Source organism: Engystomops pustulosus, chromosome 3 (assembly GCF_040894005.1).
Source record: "Engystomops pustulosus chromosome 3, aEngPut4.maternal, whole genome shotgun sequence".
Classification (NCBI taxonomy): domain Eukaryota; kingdom Metazoa; phylum Chordata; class Amphibia; order Anura; family Leptodactylidae; genus Engystomops; species Engystomops pustulosus.
The window spans coordinates 10,449,742-10,468,117 of NC_092413.1; the positions used below are offsets into that span (position 1 = coordinate 10,449,742).

Here is an 18,376-nt window from a genome sequence, read left to right on the forward strand (position 1 = left end):
CATAATGTCCTTCCTCCCCGCACCCCTCTTATTCTCTCTCTTCTCCTCTCTCCAGAGACATAAAGCCTGATAACATCTTGCTGGATATGAACGGACACATCCGCCTGGCAGATTTCGGCTCCTGTCTGAAACTGATGGAGGACGGGACGGTAAGTTGTCACCAGGTACCGAGGAGCAGATAAGGAAGAGAAATGATAGGCGCCCTTCTCTGCCGGGATCCAGGAGCGGGTTATCAGTATCTGGTTGGAGGGGGGGTTATAGAAATTTTAGGTCCGGCCGTCAAACTAGGTCTGTGATCAGACTCATCTCTGCGGTGCACACTGGACCTGGTATAACACCAACCTATTCCACAGCGTTGTACACAGATCCAGCCCCTCCTGTCCTAAGGGTGCGTTCACACAGTGTAAAATCTGGATCAGAATCCACATCCTGATAACGATTTTGAGTTTCATTCCCAATAATTTTAGTAGAATCTGTGCAGATTTTGGCAATGACTCCAAGCAAACATGAAGGTGCAATGTCATAGGTCATCTATAACAGACTGATAGGACTATGTCTCCGGGGGACCCCAACCATTAGCCCATCACGTATCAGTACACAGTATACGGCACAGCGCCATACATTGTGTAGTGGCCATGTCTGGGTACTACCACTCCAGTCCTATTCAGATGAACGCTAAAGAGCCACAGCAGCCAATCAGAGCCTCGGTGTCTGTGTATATGGGTGTATATGGTGTAGTGTGCACAGGAGTATTCATTAACAATTATTTATTCTACTTTGCTAGGACCTTGTGGCTTTTTTTCCAGTTTTCCAATCCAGTGATGTTAGTATTACGACCGTCTGTCTGTTTTTGTTTTTTTTGCCTTGTTTTATAAATTCAACTTAAACTATGGAAAAAAAAAAAAAAGTCTGAAATGAGCAGATTGAATCCCAGATTAGGGGTCGGAGCAGACGGAGCATGGCTCATAGACGCACCCTGTGTGGCTCCACCGCATCTGCCTTTGCACACTGAGCACAGTTAGGGTCACACTTCAGGATGTCCGTCTGCTCAGATGCTTTTTTGCACGGATATTGTGCCTTATGTCTGCGCTTCCAGTATGCACCGGTGCAGAGGTACTGTACAAGGTCAGGGTGCAGCACCTTATTATTATGTGCATATTAACCCTTATCTCCTCTCTAGGTCCAGTCATCGGTGGCAGTCGGGACCCCGGACTATATCTCTCCTGAAATCCTCCAGGCAATGGAAGACGGAAAGGGGAAATACGGCCCAGAGTGTGACTGGTGGTCCCTGGGGGTCTGCATGTATGAGATGCTCTATGGTGAAACGCCATTCTATGCAGAGTCCTTAGTGGAGACGTATGGGAAGATCATGAACCACAAAGTGAGTGCGTTACTGGAAAAGGGGGGAAAAAAATCTTACTTTTTATAGCAGTGATAATCATACTAATATATAGTAATATAATAATATTCAGAAAAATAACATAATGTAATAATAAATTATAATTTCTGTTTTACTTTTATGATTTTTTTTTAATCAATACTAAAAATAAGAATAGAAATATTTTTATGAATATAATTTCTATTATTTTTACTGTTTTATTATTTTTTAAGCTTTTTTTGGGGTGTGATTTTTTTTCTTCTTCCTAGGAGCGGTTCCAGTTCCCGTCGCAGTTAGCGGACGTCTCTGAAAACGCAAAGGACTTAATAAAACGGCTGATCTGCAGCCGGGAGCATCGCTTGGGTCAGAACGGGATTGAAGACTTTAAGAATCACCCGTTCTTCGCTGGCATCGACTGGGAAAACATTCGGAACTGTGAAGCACCTTACATCCCGGAAGTCAGCAGCCCGACGGACACGTCCAACTTCGATGTGGACGACGACTGCTTGAAAAACTGTGTAAGTCCTTGTCAGCCGAGACATACTCCTTAGACTGCATTCACACTGCCATATGGGGGATGTATATATGGCCTATATACGTCCCCCATAGACGGCAATGGGCGCACGGTGCCCTATGGGAGCGGTACCGCTCCGTACCCCATGAAAAGATAGGACATGCCCTATCTTTTCTCAGCATACTGCGGCGTGCGCCATGTTTCTCTGTGGTGCCATGGGCAATGGCAGTGTGAATGCACCCTTATAATGTAATAATAAGCCCCCACCCCTTGTCAGTGGAGACACATACTCCTTATAATGTAATAAGCCCCCCACCCCCTGTCAGTGGAAACACATACTCCTTATAATGTAATAATAAGCCCCCCACCCCTTGTCAGTGGAGACACATACTCCTTATAATGTAATAATAAGCCCCCCACCCCTTGTCAGTGGAGACACATACTCCTTATAATGTAATAATAAGCCCCCCACCCCTTGTCAGTGGAGACACATACTCCTTATAATGTAATAAGCCCCCCACCCCTTGTCAGTGGAGACACATACTCCTTGTAATGTAATAATAAGCCCCCCACCCCTTGTCAGTGGAGACACATACTCCTTATAATGTAATGAGCCCCCCACCCCCTGTCAGTGGAAACACATACTCCTTATAATGTAATAATAAGCCCCCCACCCCTTGTCAGCGGAGACACATACTCCTTATAATGTAATAATAAGCCCCCCACCCCTTGTCAGTGGAGACACATACTCCTTATAATGTAATAATAAGCCCCCCACCCCTTGTCAGTGGAGACACATACTCCTTATAATGTAATAAGCCCCCCACCCCTTGTCAGTGGAGACACATACTCCTTGTAATGTAATAATAAGCCCCCCACCCCTTGTCAGCGGAGACACATACTCCTTATAATGTAATAATAAGCCCCCCACCCCTTGTCAGTGGAGACACATACTCCTTATAATGTAATAATAAGCCCCCCACCCCTTGTCAGTGGAAACACATACTCCTTATAATGTAATAAGCCCCCCACCCCTTGTCAGCGGAGACACATACTCCTTATAATGTAATAAGCCCCCCACCCCTTGTCAGTGGAAACACATACTCCTTATAATGTAATAAGCCCCCCACCCCTTGTCAGTGGAGACACATACTCCTTATAATGTAATAAGCCCCCCACCCCTTGTCAGTGGAGACACATACTCCTTGTAATGTAATAATAAGCCCCCCACCCCTTGTCAGCGGAGACACATACTCCTTATAATGTAATAATAAGCCCCCCACCCCTTGTCAGTGGAGACACATACTCCTTATAATGTAATAATAAGCCCCCCACCCCTTGTCAGTGGAAACACATACTCCTTATAATGTAATAAGCCCCCCACCCCTTGTCAGCGGAGACACATACTCCTTATAATGTAATAATAAGCCCCCCACCCCTTGTCAGCGGAGACACATACTCCTTATAATGTAATGAGCCCCCCACCCCTTGTCAGTGGAGACACATACTCCTTATAATGTAATAAGCCCCCCACCCCTTGTCAGCGGAGACACATACTCCTTATAATGTAATAAGCCCCCCACCCCTTGTCAGTGGAGACACATACTCCTTATAATGTAATAAGCCCCCCACCCCTTGTCAGTGGAGACACATACTCCTTATAATGTAATAAGCCCCCCACCCCTTGTCAGTGGAGACACATACTCCTTATAATGTAATAAGCCCCCCACCCCTTGTCAGCGGAGACACATACTCCTTATAATGTAATGAGCCCCCCACCCCTTGTCAGTGGAAACACATACTCCTTATAATGTAATAATAAGCCCCCCACCCCTTGTCAGTGGAGACACATACTCCTTATAATGTAATAAGCCCCCCACCCCTTGTCAGTGGAGACACATACTCCTTGTAATGTAATAATAAGCCCCCCACCCCTTGTCAGCGGAGACACATACTCCTTATAATGTAATAATAAGCCCCCCACCCCTTGTCAGTGGAGACACATACTCCTTATAATGTAATAATAAGCCCCCCACCCCTTGTCAGTGGAAACACATACTCCTTATAATGTAATAAGCCCCCCACCCCTTGTCAGCGGAGACACATACTCCTTATAATGTAATAAGCCCCCCACCCCTTGTCAGTGGAAACACATACTCCTTATAATGTAATAAGCCCCCCACCCCTTGTCAGTGGAGACACATACTCCTTATAATGTAATAAGCCCCCCACCCCTTGTCAGTGGAGACACATACTCCTTGTAATGTAATAATAAGCCCCCCACCCCTTGTCAGCGGAGACACATACTCCTTATAATGTAATAATAAGCCCCCCACCCCTTGTCAGTGGAGACACATACTCCTTATAATGTAATAATAAGCCCCCCACCCCTTGTCAGTGGAAACACATACTCCTTATAATGTAATAAGCCCCCCACCCCTTGTCAGCGGAGACACATACTCCTTATAATGTAATAATAAGCCCCCCACCCCTTGTCAGCGGAGACACATACTCCTTATAATGTAATGAGCCCCCCACCCCTTGTCAGCGGAGACACATACTCCTTATAATGTAATAATAAGCCCCCCACCCCTTGTCAGTGGAGACACATACTCCTTATAATGTAATAAGCCCCCCACCCCTTGTCAGCGGAGACACATACTCCTTATAATGTAATAAGCCCCCCACCCCTTGTCAGTGGAGACACATACTCCTTATAATGTAATAAGCCCCCCACCCCTTGTCAGTGGAGACACATACTCCTTATAATGTAATAAGCCCCCCACCCCTTGTCAGTGGAGACACATACTCCTTATAATGTAATAAGCCCCCCACCCCTTGTCAGCGGAGACACATACTCCTTATAATGTAATGAGCCCCCCACCCCTTGTCAGTGGAGACACATACTCCTTATAATGTAATAAGCCCCCACCCCTTGTCAGCGGAGACACATACTCCTTATAATGTAATAAGCCCCCACCCCTTGTCAGTGGAGACACATACTCCTTATAATGTAATAAGCCCCCACCCCTTGTCAGCGGAGACACATACTCCTTATAATGTAATAAGCCCCCACCCCTTGTCAGTGGAGACACATACTCCTTATAATGTAATAAGCCCCCACCCCTTGTCAGTGGAGACACATACTCCTTATTATGTAATAAGCCCCCCACCCCTTGTCAGTGGAGACACATACTCCTTATAATGTAATAATAAGCCCCCCACCCCTTGTCAGTGGAAACACATACTCCTTATAATGTAATAAGCCCCCACCCCTTGTCAGCGGAGACACATACTCCTTATAATGTAATAAGCCCCCACCCCTTGTCAGTGGAGACACATACTCCTTATAATGTAATAAGCCCCCACCCCTTGTCAGTGGAGACACATACTCCTTATTATGTAATAAGCACCCCACCCCTTGTCAGCGGAGACACATACTCCTTATAATGTAATAAGCCCCCACCCCTTGTCAGTGGAGACACATACTCCTTATAATGTAATAAGCCCCCCACCCCTTGTCAGTGGAGACACATACTCCTTATTATGTAATAAGCCCCCACCCCTGGGTCACTGCTGTTCCCTTATGTATCAGGACTTGGGTCGACATTTGCACCACCTAAAGTTGCATCAGTAGGTGGTGGGGGACGACCTACCTAACCATCCTGGGCACAGTCAGGGTTCTCCCTTATATTTCACACATTCTCTGTTCTTTTATCCCATGTAGGAGACGATGCCTCCATCAACTCACACTGGATTTTCGGGGCACCATCTCCCGTTTGTAGGGTTCACGTACACAAGTAACTGGTGAGCTGCGGCAGGTCTGTCCGGTGGTTGCAGGGATATTCCTCATGTCCTGGTTGTGATTCCCTTCTTCTCCATCAGTGTACTTTCAGATAGAAGTTCTCTGCGATTCTCTTTGGAAAAAGCCAGTACAGACCTAGACGCCAACGTCCAGCGGACGCTCGAGGACAGCCTGGCCACCGAGGCGTACGAGAGGAGGATCCGACGCCTGGAGCAAGAGAAGATGGAGCTGAGCCGAAAGCTGCAAGGTCAGGAACCAACTCATTGTACTTCATGCAACCAGCGAGGCCTGGGTACTGATTATCACAATAAATCCTAATACATAGCTGTGTCTATATCCCTACTGGTCTAGTGCAGTGATGGGGCTAATGTCAATGTCCTGGTGGTGTGTCCAGCAGGCACTTACCCCTCTATACTCCAGCATTGTCCCGGCTGTCACAAGCAGAAGCACAATGAGTACATGGCGGTGATAGAGAGAACTGTGCAGCTGTAATGTCATGCTCCACAGTTCCCTCTATGATCAGGCAGAGTGACTCAGGAGCGCTCTGTATGATCTCCATAAGTCTGTATCCACATGGAGAAAGTGTATTAGAACTGTCTACCGGAGCTGCGCCACCTATGGCTATCATCCCATCTCACAGGGGATAGCCGCTAATGGAGTAACCCACAAAACCGCCACAGGAGTGCTAATGCTTATTGTGCAATTTAATAGAACATCCACAGGGATTTTTATAGATTTGTAAAAGATCTCTGTAATCTTAATAAACCAAATGATAAACTATGGACAAATATTTGCCCCCGATATCACTGCCGGATCTCGCCTCATTCTGCACTTCTTCCTCATCTGTTAGATCTTACATCTATCCCACCATGGTGACCGATTGGGACTGTATGTACCATATATACTCGAGTATAAGCCTAGTTTTTCAGCACAAAAAAATGTGCTGAAAACCCAAACTCTGCTTATACTCGAGTAAAAAAATTATAGGTTTTACCAGGTTTTTGTGGTAAAATTAGGGGCTTCGGCTTATACTTGGGATGGCTTATACTCGAGTATATACGGTAATTACCTGCACATTTTTGCAGTATTTAATATTTTTCCCCCCAGAATCCACCCAGGCCGTCCAGGCTCTTCAGTATTCAACAGTGGACGGTCCTGTCACCGCAAGCAAAGACCTAGAGATCAAGTCCTTAAAGGATGAAATAGACAAGTTGAAAACACAAGGTAAGGGGGGGGGAATCAAATACCAGAAATGTAATGTACGGTCTACACTATAGATGGATTGTCTAGTGGTCTGAAGCCAGATCTGCAGGTAGTTGCTTCAATCATCAAAAAGTATAAAAATTATAAACCAGGGACTTTACTCCTAGATCCAGTAATTGTGACAGTAGTAAATCAACTGTTAAAATTGCGTTAATGAGCCAAAAGGGCTTTGGGGGGCATTACCAGAGCCACCTCTGTTCTGCAGCTTCGCAGGCTGTTGCACTGTCTCACGTACTGCTTCCTCAGCACTTCTCCCTTCTGTCTGGCTGTCATCTCACACAGTGGGAAGTGCTCAGGCATTGTGTTACAGCATGTAAAACTCTGGTACGGGGGTGCTCTGGTAACACTCCCAAAGTATAATTTTAAAAGTTGATTTTAGAAGGAAGGAGGCCATGGATAACACATATAAGAAGATACCACAGCCCCAGTGCCTGGATCTTTATGCCGCGGCCACTGGTGATTGAAGATCTACTCTCACGATTGTATAAAGGGTCATTGATGGTGCGTTTACAGTTTGTTAACACAGTGTTAATGCAATCCAATTGTGTTTACAGTATGTTCACATTTCATTTACGTAAACGCAACATGTCGATATACCTTGAGCAGTAAGAGATCCTTCAGGCCTGAGCCCCGTCAGACGTGAGTGTTTGGGGGTTAATTCTCTACATGTCAGTGTATCTGCACAGATACAATCATTTCATCCGCGCCTGTAGATTTACCCTGGGAAAACTCACGTTCCTGATCTAATTTGCGTCTGGCCGTTTCCTCGCACTTAGTATCGGGGCCGGGTGTGGCTTATGTTTTACACGCAGATATTCGGAAGGTCTTGTATCTGAGCCGCAGGATGTGTGCCAGGTCTCTGGGTATTCACAGAAGACCTGATTGCATTTAATGAGCTCAGCCGGGAGCAGATACTGAAAATCGTTTAGTCAGGTCTAATGAAAAGCCAGAAAAGTGCCCGAGAGCGGCGGCACCACCCTGGCACTGCCAGGCGCTCCTGCACCATGTTCTCCTGCAGCCACTAGAGGAAAGGATGGAACGTCCAGTAATCGGGTCGGATCCGTAATAACAAGGTGTTATATTCCATGTTACACCAGTCACATCCAGAGCTGCAGCCTGACTATTTGATGCAGCGTAGGGATTGGTCCTGGTTGTTCTTTTTGCTTTTTTAGGGCCCCTGCACACAGTAAGCAAATGAGCGAATTTTGTGGGTCTGAGTCTGCACCAAATACTCATTAAAATCCCTGGTCATGTGATGTCACACAGGTGCATTGCTCATTATATCCCTTGTCATGTGATGTCACACAGGTGCACGGCTTGTTATATCCCTTGTCATGTGATGTCACACAGATAATCGGACCGTTATATCCCTGGTCATGTGATGTCACACAGGTGCAGGGCTTGTTATATCCCTGTTCATGTGATTTCATACAGGTGCACGGCTTGTTATATCCCTGGTCATGTGATGTCACACAGGTGCACGGCTCGTTATATCCCTGGTCAAGTGATGTCACACAGGTGCACGGCTCCTTACATCCCTGGTCATGTGATTTCACACAGGTGCATGGCTCATTATATCCCTGGTCATGTGATGTCACACAGGTGCACGGCTCGTTATATCCCTGGTCATGTGATGTCACACAGGTGCACGGCTCGTTATATCCCTGGTCATGTGATGTCACACAGGTGCACGGCTCGTTATGTCCCTGGTCATGTGATGTCACACAGGTGCATGGCTCATTGTATCCCTGGTCATGTGATGTCACACAGGTGCACGGCTCGTTATATCTTTGATCATGTGATGTTACACAGGTGCACAGTTCATATATCCCTTGTCATATGATGTCACACAGGTGCACGGCTCGTTATATCCCTGGTCATGTGATGTCGCACAGGTGCACGGCTCGTTATATCCCTGGTCATGTGATGTCACACAGGTGCACGGCTCGTTATATCCCTGGTCATGTGATGTCACACAGGTGCACGGCTCGTTATATCCCTGGTCATGTGATGTCACACAGGTGCACGGCTCGTTATATCCCTGGTCATGTGATGTCACACAGGTGCATGGCTAGTTATATCCCTGGTCATGTGATGTCACACAGGTGCACGGCTCGTTATATCCCTGGTCATGTGATGTCACACAGGTGCACGGCTCGTTATATCCCTGGTCATGTGATGTCACACAGGTGCACGGCTAGTTATATCCCTGGTCATGTGATGTCACACAGGTGCATGGTGCGTTATATCCCTAATTGACAAAAAGCAGACACCTAGAGGAACATATGGAACTGATACAGATGTTCTCCTGGAAAATTGTTAAACTTTGCTTTGCATAAGAATTGATTATTTGCTGAAAGTGGAGAACCCCTCTAACTGTACATTTTCCATTGTCCTCATTGTCCGTTAAGAGGGAAAAATCTTCTGCAGACAATTAACATTCTACGGAGGATAACAATTGTATTCCAGGTCTATCTTTGCAGGAATAATTAGCACTATGCACCTATGATAACTTCTAATTGACTCCAAAATTATCCAGTGCTGACACAGATGTGTCATAGATTTCCAACCAAAAATTGTTAACAGCGGAAAAAGATGACGAGAACCTGAGATTTACTATCAAAGCAGGAAATATGTAGAAGAAAATGAAACGCAGGTCTCGGGGCCTGGTGCTGGTCTCGGGGCCTGGTGCTGGTCTCGGGGGCCTGGTGCCGGTCTCGGGGCCTGGTGCTGGTCTCGGGGGCCTGGTGCTGGTCTCGGGGCCTGGTGCTGGTCTCGGGGCCTGGTGCTGGTCTCGGGGGCCTGGTGCCGGTCTCGGGGCCTGGTGCTGGTCTCGGGGGCCTGGTGCCGGTCTCGGGGTCCTGGCGGTGGTCTCGGGGTCCTGGCGGAGGTCTCGGGGCCTGGCGGCGGTCTCTGGGTCCTGGCGGCTGTCTCTGGGTCCTGGCGGCTGTCTCTGGGTCCTGGCGGCTGTCTCTGGGTCCTGGCGGCTGTCTCTGGGTCCTGGCGGCTGTCTCTGGGTCCTGGCGGCTGTCTCTGGGTCCTGGCGGCTGTCTCTGGGTCCTGGCGGCGGTCTCGGGGTCCTGGCGGCGGTCTGTGGGGCCTGGCGGCGGTCTGTGGGGCCTGGCGGCGGTCTGTGGGGCCTGGCGGCGGTCTGTGGGGCCTGGCGGCGGTCTCTTGGTCCTGGCGGTGGTCTGTGGGGCCTGGCGGCGGTCTGTGGGTCCTGGCGGCGGTCTGTGGGTCCTGGCGGCGGTCTGTGGGTCCTGGCGGCGGTCTGTGGGTCCTGGCGGCGGTCTCTGGGTCCTGGCGGCGGTCTCGGGGTCCTGGCGGCGGTCTCGGGGTCCTGGCGGCGGTCTCTGGGTCCTGGCGGCGGTCTCGGGGTCCTGGCGGCGGTCTCGGGGTCCTGGCGGCGGTCTCTGGGTCCTGGCGGTGGTCTCGGGGTCTTGGCGGTGGTCTCGGATCCTGGCGGAGGTCTCGGGGCCTGGCGGCATCACCGTGTGCTCAGATATCTATGGGATGCGGCTCTCACAGAGAATATCTGGAGCAGAGGATATGGAAACAATCTGCTCCAGCGATTCCCACACGTTCCGGAGGTAGTAACGCTACACATCTGCTTTCTGTAACAGTTTCCCATTGTCGGGCGCACGTGGTAATAACAGAGAGTGGTCCCGTCTGTATGGAGAGGGCCCCAGCGCCGCCGCCATGTGTAGTCACTGACTCATCAGGAAGGAAAACCCTCATCTGGGAAAAGGAGATTCAGCAGAAATTACCAGTTTATAACATGTTATTCATCTGATCTAGGGGTCATCTGCTGTCCAGCCCATGTCTATGGGATTGCCCCCTCACACTGCTGTGCTCTGTGTTCACTGCAGCCATTGTTAGGTATAGTCCTAGAGAGATATGTAGTCATACTTTTCTTTATGTTGTTAGTAGCAGCAGGACTGTGAAATATGGGTTTATATTACATGATTGTAGATTCTCCAAGTGTACTAGGGGCGTGTCCTCACACTGCTGTGCTCTGTGCTCTCCTCAGTCAGGTGTTAGGTATTTTCCCTGGAGAGCTTCTTAAAGGGGTTTTTCCACAAACACAAGATACCCCCACAGATCACGAAAACGATGCGTCCGATGGGGTGGCGAGAGGCGATCTCCATCAGCTCTGATTACACATCTCTCCAGGGACAATACATAACACTGGCTGCAGAGAGCACAGAGCACAGCAGTGTGAGGTCTGATTACACATCTCTCCAGGGACAATATATAACACTGGTTGCAGAGAGCACAGAGCACAGCAGTGTGAGGTCTGATTACACATCTCTCCAGGGACAATACATAACACTGGCTGCAGAGAGCACAGAGCACAGCAGTGTGAGGTCTGATTACACATCTCTCCAGGGACAATATATAACACTGGTTGCAGAGAGCACAGAGCACAGCAGTGTGAGGTCTGATTACACATCTCTCCAGGGACAATACATAACACTGGCTGCAGAGAGCACAGAGCACAGCAGTGTGAGGTCTGATTACACATCTCTCCAGGGACAATATATAACACTGATTGCAGAGAGCACAGAGCACAGCAGTGTGAGGTCTGATTACACATCTCTCCAGGGACAATACATAACACTGGCTACAGAGAGCACAGAGCACAGCAGTGTGAGGTCTGATTACACATCTCTCCAGGGACAATACATAACACTGGCTACAGAGAGCACAGAGCACAGCAGTGTGAGGTCTGATTACACATCTCTCCAGGGACAATACATAACACTGGTTGCACAGAGCACAGCAGTGTGAGGTCTGATTACACATCTCTCCAGGGACAATATATAACACTGATTGCAGAGAGCACAGAGCACAGCAGTGTGAGGTCTGATTACACATCTCTCCAGGGACAATATATAACACGGATTGCAGAGAGCACAGAGCACAGCAGTGTGAGGTCTGATTACACATCTCTTCAGGGACAATACCTAACACTGGCTGCAGAGAGCACAGAGCACAGCAGTGTGAGGTCTGATTACACATCTCTTCAGGGACAATACATAACACTGGCTGCAGAGAGCACAGAGCACAGCAGTGTGAGGTCTGATTACACATCTCTCCAGGGACAATACATAACACTGGCTGCAGAGAGCACAGAGCACAGCAGTGTGAGGTCTGATTACACATTTCTCCAGGGACAATACATAACACTGGCTGCAGAGAGCACAGAGCACAGCAGTGTGAGGTCTGATTACACATCTCTCCAGGGACAATACATAACACTGACTGCAGAGAGCGCAGAGCACAGCAGTGTAAGGTCTGATTACACATTTCTCCAGGGACAATACATAAAACTGGCTGCAGAGAGCACAGAGCACAGCAGTGTGAGGTCTGATTACACATCTCTCCAGGGACAATACATAACACTGACTGCAGAGAGCACAGAGCACAGCAGTGTGAGGTCTGATTACACATCTCTCCAGGGACAATACATAACACTGACTGCAGAGAGCACAAAGCACAGCAGTGTGAGGACAGGCCTAAGTACAATCCTGTAATAAAAATCTTAATTTCACAGTCCTGGAATATAAATCTATATTTCACAGATGGGGATATCGTCCTTTGCTGACAGCAAACAGAGATATTGCTAATGGTTAAAATCCAAAGTATATCATAAAGTCACTCCCCCCCCCCCATTACATATATAAAGCTGCGGGATGTCTGTGCAGTGACTCACGGCCGGAGCTGCATGTGTTTCCAATCTCGGCCAGGCGCAGAAGACTTCTGTTGTTTCGGTAACACGGGAGAACATATTTTTAGGACTCCGGCTCTGCCGGTGCCAGGTCTATGAATGATAACACAGAGAGCAGATTAGTGTTGGCTCATAGCGTTCTCCTGGAGAAGCCTGCGCCCCGCCGCTCCAGCTACTTCTTCCTGTGCGCCGCCGATCATTACACCAGATTCCAGGCAAATTCTTATTCCTGCTCCTGCCAAATCCAAATATTTCATATCGCCAGCGAGGGCGCGTTCCAGGTACTATACTCACACGTCCAGCGCTCTAGGAATCTGCTACAGTGTCCTTTATAAGAAACTCATTACTACACAAGACAAGAGCCAAAGACTGTGAACAGTGGATCGCAGCGCCCCCCGGGGGAGTCATGTCCAGTCCCTGAAACATTGCCATGGCCCACAATCCTCCACTGCCGTCAGACACATTAGTTAATAAGATGAATTCCTTTCTCCTACTGCTATTTTATGGTAGTCATAAGACTGCAGTGCCAGTAAATTCATTCAAGATGAGTAATATTAGTAATATACACTCAGCGGCCACTTTATTAGGTACACCATGCTAGTAACGGGTTGGACCCCCTTTTGCCTTCAGAACTGCCTCAATTCTTCGTGGCATAGATACAACAAGGTGCAGGAAGCTCCTCAGAGATTTTGCTCCATAGTGACATGATGGCATCACACAGTTGCGGCAGATTTGTCGGCTGCACATCCATGATGCGAATCTCCCGTTCCACCACATCCCAAAGATGCTCTATTGGATTGAGATCTGGTGACTGTGGAGGCCATTTGTGTCCAGTGACCTCATTGTCATGTTCAAGAAACCAGTCTGAGATGATTCCAGCTTTATGACATGGCGCATTATCCTGCTGAAAGTAGCCATCAGATGTTACAGGGTACATTGTGCTCATAAAGGGATGGACATGGTCAGCAACAATACTCAGGTAGGCTGTGGCGTTGTACCAAGGGGCCCAAAGACACCATGACACCACCACCACCAGCCTGAGCCGCTGATACAAGGCAGGATGGATCCATGACACCACCACCACCAGCCTGAGCCGCTGATACAAGGCAGGATGGATCCATGACACCACCACCACCAGCCTGACCCCCTGATACAAGGCAGGATGGATCCACGACACCACCACCACCAGCCTGACCCGCTGATACAAGGCAGGATGGATCCATGACACCACCACCACCAGCCTGACCCGCTGATACAAGGCAGGATGGATCCATGACACCACCACCACCAGCCTGACCCGCTGATACAAGGCAGGATGGATCCATGACACCACCACCACCAGCCTGACCCGCTGATACAAGGCAGGATGGATCCATGACACCACCACCACCAGCCTGAGCCGCTGATACAAGGCAGGATGGATCCATGACACCACCACCAGCCTGAGCCGCTGATACAAGGCAGGATGGATCCATGCTTTCATGTTGTTGACAACAAATTCTGACCCTACCATCCGAATGTCGCAGCAGAAATCGAGACTCATCAGACCAGGCAACGTTTTTCCAATCTTCTACTGTCCAATTTGGATGAGCTTGTGCAAATTGTAGCCTCAGTTTCCTGTTCTTAGCTGAAAGGAGTGGCACCCGGTGTGGTCTTCTGCTGCTGTAGCCCATCTGCCTCAAAGTTGGACGTACTGTGCGTTCAGAGATGCTCTTCTGCCTACCTTAGTTGTAACGGGTGGCGATTTGAGTCACTGTTGCCTTTCTATCAGCTCCAACCAGTCTGCCCATTCTACTCTGACCTTTGGCATCAACAAGGCATTTCCGCCCACAGAACTGCCGCTCACTGGATGTTTTTTCTTTTTCGGACCATTCTCTGTAAACCCTAGAGATGGTTGTGCGTGAAAATCCCAGTAGATCAGCAGTTTCTGAAATACTCAGACCAGCCCTTCTGGCACCAGCAACCATGCCACGTTCACAGGCCACAAATCACCTTTCTTCCCCATACTGATGCTCGGGAGAACTGCAGGAGATTGTCTTGACCATGTCTACATGCCTAAATGCACTGAGTTGCCTCCATGTGATTGGCTGATTAGAAATTAAGTGTTAACGAGCAGTTGGACAGGTGTACCTAATAAAGTGGCCGGTGAGTGTATGTTCAAGAATATAACTACTATAATACTGCCCCCTATGTACAAGAATCTAACTACTATAATACTGCCCCCTATGTACAAGAATATAACTACTATAATACTGCCCCCTATGTACAGGAATATAACTACTATAATACTGCCCCCTATGTACAGGAATATAACTACTATAATACTGCCCCCTATGTACAAGAATATAACTACTATAATACTGCCCCCTATGTACAGGAATATAACTACTATAATACTGCCCCCTATGTACAAGGATATAACTACTATAATACTGCCCCCTATGTACAAGAATATAACTACTATAATACTGCCCCCTATGTACAAGAATATAACTACTATAATACTGCCCCCTATGTACAAGGATATAACTACTATAATACTGCCCCTATGTACAAGAATATAACTACTATAATACTGCCCCCTATGTACAAGAATATAACTACTATAATACTGCCCCCTATGTACAGGAATATAACTACTATAATACTGCCCCCTATGTACAAGAATATAACTACTATAATACTGCCCCCTATGTACAAGAATATAACTACTATAATACTGCCCCCTATGTACAGGAATATAACTACTATAATACTGCCCCCTATGTACAAGAATATAACTACTATAATACTGCCCCCTATGTACAAGAATATAACTACTATAATACTGCCCCCTATGTACAGGAATATAACTACTATAATACTGCCCCCTATGTACAAGAATATAACTACTATAATACTGCCCCCTATGTACAAGAATATAACTACTATAATACTGCCCCCTATGTACAGGAATATAACTACTATAATACTGCCCCCTATGTACAAGAATATAACTACTATAATACTGCCCCCTATGTACAAGAATATAACTACTATAATACTGCCCCCTATGTACAGGAATATAACTACTATAATACTGCCCCCTATGTACAGGAATATAACTACTATAATACTGCCCCCTATGTACAAGAATATAACTACTATAATACTGCCCCCTATGTACAGGAATATAACTACTATAATACTGCCCCCTATGTACAAGGATATAACTACTATAATACTGCCCCCTATGTACAAGAATATAACTACTATAATACTGCCCCCTATGTACAAGAATATAACTACTATAATACTGCCCCCTATGTACAAGGATATAACTACTATAATACTGCCCCTATGTACAAGAATATAACTACTATAATACTGCCCCCTATGTACAAGAATATAACTACTATAATACTGCCCCCTATGTACAGGAATATAACTACTATAATACTGCCCCCTATGTACAAGAATATAACTACTATAATACTGCCCCCTATGTACAAGAATATAACTACTATAATACTGCCCCCTATGTACAGGAATATAACTACTATAATACTGCCCCCTATGTACAAGAATATAACTACTATAATACTGCCCCCTATGTACAAGAATATAACTACTATAATACTGCTCCCTATGTACAGTAATATAACTACTATAATACTGCCCCCTATGTACAGGAATATAACTACTATAATACTGCCCCCTATGTACAGGGATATAACTACTATAATACTGCCCCCTATGTACAGGAATATAACTACTATAATACTGCCCCCTATGTACAGGAATATAACTACTATAATACTGCCCCCTATGTACAGGAATATAACTACTATAATACTGCCCCCTATGTACAGGAATATAACTACTATAATACTGCCCCCTATGTACAATCAATAGATACTACCTCCCTGGATACTGTATAATAACACATGTGCAGTGGATGCCTCCTGATACATATAAGTACAGTCAGGATGATTGTTAATCCTTCCCAGTCTTGGTTTATTTGTGTGAATGACTGGATTTTCCTGTGGATAGTTTGGCAGTTCTCTCCTTTATCCCAGTGTATAGGGACGCTTGTCCGTGTGTTGTTATCCTGGGATGGAGGAGACATCTGGTCCTGATTTTGGCACATAATCCGTGTATATACAGGCACCTGCCTCTCCTTCCTCCTGTCTCGGGCTGGAATGTGTCGGCTCAGACACCAAGCGGAAAGACATCATCATCCCGGGACCTGCTGCTAATGCACCCACATTTTTTGGGGGGTCTGTGCACTACACCCTCCATTGAGATGGTCGGTGCACCCCCACTGCAATAATTTTATAACATAGGAGTTTCCCTTTAATAAACATACGTATCTATTATGTATCTAATGTATACAATGTATCTGTACATGAATGTGGGCAGGGCTGTAGTTTGTCACATGACTCTCCAGTGCTCAATGTGAATTACCATGTGACCTTTAGGCCCCACCCACACAAGTTTAAGTATTGTCACATGGTCTGGATAATTTTTGAGACATAACTTACATGAGATAAGGGATTATTGATCATTATTGATCTTTGTGTCCTGTGAGGGAGCCCTCATTGGAGATCTTATAATATCTAGAGACGTTCTGCCTATCAGACACATAGCACCAAATAACTTCATAAGATTTCCCAAAATATCCTTCCTCTTTTCCAGTGATTTTTTTTTTACTTTTGATACATTTTTCGTTTTTATATGCAAATTAGGTTATTAGTGGCCCAGGGGCGGGGCTTGTCTTTTGGTTATCCTGTTTTCTTCTCTTTATACCTTATATCTATGGCAGGAGTCAATAATTGTGTAAAGGCTTGTTGCGAGTAGATAGGTAAAACACGGGTGCACAGGTAAGTATGGCCCCGCCCTCAGTGCACAGAGAAGATCATTTTGCATAGAAAAGGTATAGATATGTTTCTTTATCGTTTACAGTTCCTGAGAAGTCATTGCCATTGGTTTTGACAGCTAACTTGCTTATTACTCCCTACTGGCAAGTGGGCTGTCCTAAGGATTAAGGACCGCCCATCTGACTAGAACCATAATAGCAGATTGATTGCGTTGATTTCTCAGGAATGGTTGGAGCTAGAGAGAATCTGTGGAGCTGGAGGTGTTGAATTGATATCCATCAGCACTATCCGCCCCCCCTGTGAACGTGTCCTTATATAGGAGAGACGTCCATCACTGCGTATTACATAACCTTCCCCATAGCGAGACGTCAGATATGTGGTGCGTATATAACTCCGTACAGATGGTCGGGAATTCCTCATATTCCGGAGGGGATCGTTAACGCGCATCTGTCAGAATTGTATCACCGTGTACTTACCGCTTTCCAACTACGTCCTGTGTATCCAGAGCCCTACGTACCCCATGAATGGCGCAGGGGGCAACACAAATCATAAAATTACAACATATCATGCTGTCATTGTTATATTATTTTTTTTTAAAAGCAGAATGTTTTTGTCTTTTTTTTTAAGGCACTGGTCACCCCAACCAGCAACTGGAGAAGAGCGGAATGACACGGCAGGAACTAGAGGATTTCTCCAAACAGTTAAAGGCCTTTGAAAAACAAGTAAAAATGCTGAAACAGGAGAAAGAGGATCTGAATAAGGTGAGTGCACTCACTATTCTGCTGCTGGTGCTGTCACTGTGTACATACATGACATTACTTATACT

General features: G+C 46.6%; 1 protein-coding gene across 7 annotated transcripts in view; it reads left to right on the forward strand.

The window, feature by feature from the left end:
* The window catches only part of CDC42BPA (CDC42 binding protein kinase alpha), a 148,050-nt gene that overhangs the window by 79,983 nt on the left and 49,691 nt on the right, over positions 1 to 18,376 (forward strand). For all 7 annotated transcript variants that reach the window (XM_072139995.1, XM_072139999.1, XM_072139997.1 and 4 more), the window contains exons 6-12: positions 56 to 149; positions 1,181 to 1,381; positions 1,648 to 1,896; positions 5,620 to 5,699; positions 5,778 to 5,944; positions 6,805 to 6,921; positions 18,178 to 18,311. In XM_072139995.1, the coding sequence (XP_071996096.1) occupies positions 56 to 149; positions 1,181 to 1,381; positions 1,648 to 1,896; positions 5,620 to 5,699; positions 5,778 to 5,944; positions 6,805 to 6,921; positions 18,178 to 18,311 (1,042 nt within the window). The remainder of the gene's footprint in view (positions 1 to 55; positions 150 to 1,180; positions 1,382 to 1,647; positions 1,897 to 5,619; positions 5,700 to 5,777; positions 5,945 to 6,804; positions 6,922 to 18,177; positions 18,312 to 18,376) is intronic.